The sequence below is a fragment of the Choloepus didactylus genome, chromosome 12 (assembly GCF_015220235.1).
Source record: "Choloepus didactylus isolate mChoDid1 chromosome 12, mChoDid1.pri, whole genome shotgun sequence".
Classification (NCBI taxonomy): Eukaryota; Metazoa; Chordata; class Mammalia; order Pilosa; family Megalonychidae; genus Choloepus; species Choloepus didactylus.
Window position 1 is genome coordinate 33,246,418 of NC_051318.1, and position 7,407 is coordinate 33,253,824.

Genomic DNA, 7,407 nt, shown 5'->3' on the forward strand with positions numbered 1-7,407 from the left:
GCTCCTCATCAAAATGTCACTCTCAGTTGCTCTTGGGGCATTTGTCCTCTCTTAGCTTCTCCGGAGCTGGAGTCTGCTTTCAACATCTTCAAACTGCAGCTCCTCTCTCAGCTCCTGGGCATTCTTCAGAGTGTCCCTCTTGGCTGTAGCAAGCTCGCTCCTTTTGTCTGAGCTTATAATACACCAGTAAACTAATCAAGGCCCATGCTGAATGGGCAGGGCCACACCTCCATGGAAATTATCCAAGCAGAGTTATCACCCACAGTTGGGTGGAACACATCTCCATGGAAACAACCTAATTCAAACGTTCCAACTTAATCCCCACTAATATGTCTGCCCCCACAAGATTGCATCAAAGAACATGGCTTTTTCAGGGGGGCATAAAATATACAAACCAGTACACCATGTTAAACTTAGCCTAATCATTTGAGGAAAAATGGATGTTGGAGAGTCTGTTGAATAGACCTTGCTACCAAAGGTAACTTGTACTAAGGTAATGGATAGGTAACAAAGATGTGTATCTAGCCTGTACATTAAAAGTTAATAAATACTCTAGCAATTGAGGAAACTTGAAACCAATTTAACATATTTTAAATATTCACCTAATATTTTTGAGTTATGTATGAGAAAAGGTAATCATTATTGTAGCCTCTAAAATACTCTAAATTCTAATTAGCAGGATCCAAATTAATGAGATTTTACTATGAAAGTAAGCATTTAAAACATAATTTTTATGGTTGGTAGATTGTGATGTATCTTCACTACTTCATGATTAGGTCTTATTTAAAAGTAGTACAAGGAACTAGATAATGCACCTTTTGTAATGTGGATATTGACTTTCCAGTTTATCTGTATACTTATTTGTGTTTTCATATACTATACTGGGTTTTCTTTAGATTTGGAAGAGAGTACTTATAAGAAATATGTTCTAAGTGATAATAAATTTGCACACTTTCTTCTTTTTCAGAGTCGATGTCTTTTCAGGAAGACCAATTAGTTCATCACCTATATCTGAAGAAAATGAAAGTAACTTTGAAGATAGAGTTTTTTCATCAGATGAAATAATCTGGGCAAGTACTAGTGAAAGTGAATATCAAGTAAGTCATTTTAGTGAAAGGCATATACAGTCTTCAGGTGGCTCTATCCCATCTTTGTCATTATTTCATTCAGAAGTAAAGGAAGTTTTTCTAAGCCAGAGTGAGTATTCAGAAAATGAATATGACACAATACAATTTTCATCAAAGGAATTATTTTCAATAATGAAAACCAACAAAAATAAAAATTTAAGATTGTCTTCTGACCTTAACTTTTCAAGAATTCCTAGATTCACTGCAGAAAATGAAGATCTAGATGTGGCACCATGCCATCCTGTCAATTTCAGTCTTTCTAGAGACCAAGTTAGGCTTTTGAAAGAAACTCTGAGAAGTCAAATTCCTTTAAAATCCAAAGCTGTGTTAGAAAGTAAAACTCCTTATCTGTACTCAAGCTCTCGAGAGTCCTGGTTTCAGAATCAACATTCCAGAAGAATGGATATTGCTGCCCAGGCACAAGATTCTTTTTCAGCACAAAATGCTATTCAGAATCAAGGTTTTTTTAAAGCCCAGTTTACAAGTGAAATCCAACAATTTGTTCACAATGAAGAGTCGATCAACAGCCAGCCTATCAAGGCTCAGCCTCAAGATTTGATGAGGAAACCATTTTTCAGCAGCACACAAGAGTCCTTCCTGGCCCAAGATATGGATAGGAGCCAACATTTGGTCCAAATCCCATATTCTGTTGAGACTCAAGAGTCAATCAAGAGCCTAGAGTCCGATAAAAAACATTTAGATGAGGCCCAATATTCTGTTTGGTTTGAAGATTCAAATAGCAATAAATATTCAATCGAGGGGCAAAATACTATTCTTAAGAATGCTGAATTTCTAGTTTTAACTCAAAGTCCAAATTCAGTTGCTGAAGGAACACCACACCTCAAAAGTATAAAGCCAAAGAAGCAGCAACAAATTGCTTCATCAAAATTAAACCAGTATTCTGCATATAGCTCAGTGCCTCTTTTACATACCATTAAGAGACAGAAAAACAGAAGGAAAACATCCAAAAGTAAAATTAAACTCAGTCACAAAGTTCCATCTCTAAAGGCAAAGAAAACACCAGTTTCACAGGTATTTCAAATCATAGTACAGCAACGGAAAGGCACATTGGGTATAGCTTTCCATCCTATTTGTGTTTCCAAGCTTGTTCCTCCTTACATTGAAAAATATTCCAGAAAAAAACTAGGGAAAGTCATGCTAGGTTTAACAAAATGTACATGTTTTCTGTGGAAACAAAGTAAGTCAGAGGAAATCAATGGTGCAGTTTCTATTGAGGAGAGAAGAACTTCAGATATTATTAAAAATATACAACAGAATGACAGAGAAAATAAAGGACTAAAAAACATCTCATCAAAAGTTCTACCTCAGCTTGAACCACCTTTCAAAGTCAACACTTATAAACTAAAAGCACCCTGTTATTCATTAATAGAAACAAACCAGAAGAGTAAAGAATCTCCTAAAGACCTAATTACTCAATCAAAGGACATTGGTATTGAAGAGTATCATGCCCCATATAGTAAAAAAACATTTGATCTGCATATTCCAAAGCATGAAGCACCTTTAAAAGAAGCTATATCAGAACCTATGCAGAAATTTGTTTCCTCTTCCAAAATGGAGTTGAACAGAGAAATGAAAATATGGGAGGACCTAAAAAATACAAAGAATTCCCTTAATCAGCTTTCACAAGAAGAGAAGTTACTAACTAGTACACCAAAAATGCAAAGGTACTTTCCAAAAGAAAATGCACAAAAACAAAAAGATTTTCTGGAAATTGCTCTGGAGTCTTCAGATATCAATTTGCTCATTTCATTAAGAACAAAAAGGCATAAAAGCAGTGAAAAATTAGGAGAAAAAATTCAAGTGAATACAGAAGACACACCTCTGAAGGAAAAAAAACCATTAATACTTAATACAGAAAATGGTAACCTAAGTCAAAGTGAGGAACTAGAATGCAACATTGGAAACAATGTAAAAAATATGCATCAAGATAAAAAATTGTCAGATGCATTTCAGAATGTCACTGACACTACCATTTCTGAACCACCTGATAAGGAAATACATAACAGATTAAAATCTGAGACAGATACATCGAGTATAATAAGGCTCAGTCATACAACAGTAAAGCAAGAGAAATTGCCAGATGAAGAGAAAATATGGAATTTAAAATATGTTGATGAGAGATGTATATTAAACATTTTAAAAAGTCAACAGCAATGTGATGAAGAGGAAGAGGAACAAGAAGCTTTACAAGAAGCAGTTCCACAGCTGACACAAGATTTTAGGTTCAGCATACATCTAAAACAGAAGACCAAACATGTCAACATTGAAATAAAACAGAGCAGTCCAGGAAATAGAAAAACTGAAAATAAAGAGCAAGAAATACAACCACAAACTCCTTTTACACCAACTATTTTGGAGACTACTCTGTGCCCCAATATGGATCCATTTCAAGCTGAGAATGTGAAGCAAAGCACAAGCAGAAATACAGACAGAGAATGTACTTCAGATGGAAAGAATACATTTACAACGCCAGAGAATTTACCAGTTGGTGAACTTTCAACAACAGTGTGTGGCATACCATTTGGGGGACAGTCCAAAAAGATACTGGGTGGTCATATTACAAAAGGAAACAAAGACTTAAAAGGAGTTTTACCTGCAGTTTCCCTAGGTTCTCTTAATATCTACATGCTTACTTCATCATATTTTAAAAGGCAAAAAATCAGAAAAAAATTATCAGGAAGAAAATATGTACTCCATCTCAAACAGGTAACTATAAAAGTAAAGTATATGACAATTTCACTGATGCATTGTATCAATGGACATAGTACTGCAAGTCATAGAAAAAAATCAGAATGCAATTTTAAAACCATAATTAAACAGCTACTACAAGGTAAAATTGGGGCAGATGTACTTCTGAATGTTATTTACCCTCACAGGTGTATTTTGCCTAATATGAGAAAGCGTAACAGGTTAAATGCAGAGAATCACAGTCACACCAAGCTAAAGCAAGAGAAAACACAAGTAGAAAGGGAAGAAAGGTGTTCAGATTCCATTAATAAGAGAAATGTCTCTAGAAACACACTAGAAGTTAAATTGCAAGGTGAAACAATAAAAGAAACACTGCAACCAACCCCATTCACAAAAACTCTTATGGTGTGTTCTTACACCCCCATAATAGATCCATTTCATGTTGAGACTATGAAGAAAAGCCTAACAACACAAACAGACTTAAAATGCACTGCAGATTCTAAGATGCTTCCTCCAACATCAGGAAGATTACTGAATGGAGACCCTTTAAACCAAACAAGAGTAAGTGAAGTTCCAGATAATGGAGGTTTTACAAGGGAAATGGATTACTGTTTTGCAGAAAAAAAGGCAGAACTGCTAAAATATTTACTATCAGCTTTCCCAGAGACTTTTCATTTCTGCATGCCTGCTTTATCTCATTCCAAAGGGCAGAAAAAGAAACTAAAATTTCCACATCTGAAAAGTACAGTGAGGCCCAAACGTGTACCTATGAAGGCAGTGAAGCCATTAATTTCGCGGATATTTATTATCACAGCATCCCATAACCTTGGTCATAGAAAGGAATTGGGTCCCAACTTTAAGATCAAGGTTAAAAAGATAAACCAAGCTAAAGGATTGGTAGATGAATTTTTAAATTCCATTTTCTGTTCCATGCCTGACAAATTAGAAGCAGAGACAAACTGGTTCTGTCATGCTCAGTTAAAGCAAGGAAAACTTTCAGATGAAGGGAGACCATGGTATGATGATTTGTTTGATACTAGTGCATTCTATGTCAGAGAAGGTAAAGTGCAAAATAAAGAAGAGGAACAACAAGCTTTTGTTTCTAAGTCTAAAAGACAGAAAAATTCATTAAAGTTAGCAAGCAAGCAAAATACAGCGAGTCTCAAAGTTGGAGCTATGAAGGCAAAAAAGCCTCCAATTTCATATATATTTAATGGCAGGCATAGCAAGGAACTGCAGTTCAACTTAAAAATGAAGATGAAAGATCCACAGCAAAGTAAAAATATATATGCATTTTTGAATGCCATTTACCCTATGGGGCCTATTTTGCCCAACATCAAAAAGTGTAGTGGATTAAACATGGAGACAGATATGCAGAGGATAACAAGACTTGGTCATACACAGCTAGTGCAAGAGAAATCACCAAATGGAATAAAAGTACCATGCTCAGATGAAATTTATTTGAGAAGTATATCTAGCAATGTGAAATATGGAAAAAAAGAGGAAAGAGAACATGAAGCTTTACCAACTGCAGAGAATAACCAACATTTCAGATTCAATGCATATCAGAAGATGGATCATGACCTTGTCAAATCAGCCGAGGAGCTGAACCGACCAGGAAATACAAATATGCAGGTACAAACACAAACACATTTTACACAAACTATTTTGGATTCTACTTCAAGCCCTACATTAGATCAATTTCAACTTGAAAAGCTAGAGAAATGTGCTAAGATTTCACCTCCAAAGAAAGGAGAATCAAAGATTGATGAAATAGTCTCTTCTGCAAGAGCATGTGGTATTCCATCTGATGGGATCCATCAAAAGGAAAAGGATGATGGTTTTAAACAGAAAAAGAGTGTGACCTTTGATATCTGCAGGCCTCCATTATCTACATCCAAAAAGAAGGGAGACTTCAAACAATTTTCAGACCTGAAAACTTCAGTGAGTCCCAAATGTGGAATTAGAAAGGCAAAGAAACCCTCATATTCATACATGCTTAATATTAAGGGTGGTACTAGCCCAAACTATAGAAAAGAATTGGGACATAACTTGACAACCAAGATGAAAGACCTGCATCAAGGTAAAAAAGTGGTGGATAAAATGTATTCTTTCATGGCTATTACATCTGACATTAGTATGCATAGTAACATAGAAACAGAAAAAGACATTTTAGGAAAAAACAGACTCAGTTCTACTCAAGTAAAGCAAGAGATTTCACCACGGGAAGGGAGTGTTACTTCAGATGACAGCAAAGAAACCAATATTCACGATAAAGAGAAAGAAGATAGAGAACAGGAGGCATTATTAAAAGTAATTCCACAGCACAGTCAACAACTCATATTCTGTTCAGGTCAGAGGAACGGGCTTGTCCTTCACAAATCAGAAAAACAAAGAAGTGTGGAAATTCCAGTAGTTGCAGAACAAGATGTACCACAATTAATGCAGCCTGAAGATTCAACTCAAGTTGAAAAGCCAAAAAAAAGCTTCCAGACACAAAATGACACAATATGTACAGTGAGTTCAAAGCTTCCTCCTCTAAAGTCAGAGGAATCATTAATTGATGAAGTTTTAATTGATACAGAAAAATATGGTGTCTCAACTGATGGAAGCCCTACAGGGGGATCTCATGGTCTTAGTAAAGAGGAAAAGGCAGAGTTTGAAAAAAATCTACAAGCAACTGCCCTGGAGCCTTTGGATTCCTCTACACCTGATCTATCTGAATCTAAAATGCAGAGAAATATATTCACATGTAGAGCCTTAAAAATGAAGGCAAGGAAGGCACCAATTTCACAAGTATTTAATATCCCAAGGTCTGGTTGTCTAAAAAATCTACCTCCAAAGACCCAGAAATCACAGGTGGTTGAATTTTTAATTCATATAAGAGACTCTGAGATCCCATCTGATGGATTTCATATGAGGGAACTAGAAAATCTTACTGCAGAGAAAAAGAAAAGATTAGCACAAGAATTACCAGCAGCAATTCTGGAGTCTTTTGATGTCTCCAGACTTGATTCACCTGCATCTAAAAGAGAGAGAAACAAGTTAAAACTTACAAACAAAAGAAATAAAATGAGCCCCAAAGTTGTAACTTTGAAGGCAAAGAAGTTACCATTTTCCCAGACATCTAATGCCACAGGCTGTGGTATACCAAGGTATAGAAGGCAATTAGAATGCAACTTCAAATCCATGATGAAACTAAGTAAATTTGTGGTAGATACATTCCTAAGTGCCATTGTCTCTCCCATGCTTGTTTTACTTGACACTGAACTGCAGAATAGAATAAAAGTAGAGAGAGACATGCTGTGTAAAACAGTATCCAGTTGTGAACTGCACCTGCGAGAGCAGTCACCAGATGAAGAGAGATCCTGGTGTGCAGATTCCAGCGATGAGAAAGACAGGACTTCAAAAGGCACTAAAGAAGTCAAAGACCAAAGTAGAGAGGAAGAGAAAGCAGAATGCATAGTAGAAGCAACCCCAATGAATTCCCAACATTTCAGTTTTAATGCTTATAAAATGAAGGAGTCTAACTTTGCAAAATCAGACCCAGAGGTGAAGAATTCAGGAGGTA

The 7,407-nt window shown here is 35.9% G+C and overlaps 1 protein-coding gene across 1 annotated transcript in view; it reads left to right on the forward strand.

Moving 5' to 3' along the window:
- Positions 1 to 618: 618 nt before the first annotated feature.
- CCDC168 (coiled-coil domain containing 168) overlaps positions 619 to 7,407 on the forward strand; it is a 28,735-nt gene continuing 21,946 nt past the window's right edge. Inside the window, exons 1-2 of the mRNA XM_037799901.1 lie at positions 619 to 632; positions 968 to 7,404. Coding sequence (XP_037655829.1) covers positions 619 to 632; positions 968 to 7,404 — 6,451 coding nt within the window. The remainder of the gene's footprint in view (positions 633 to 967; positions 7,405 to 7,407) is intronic.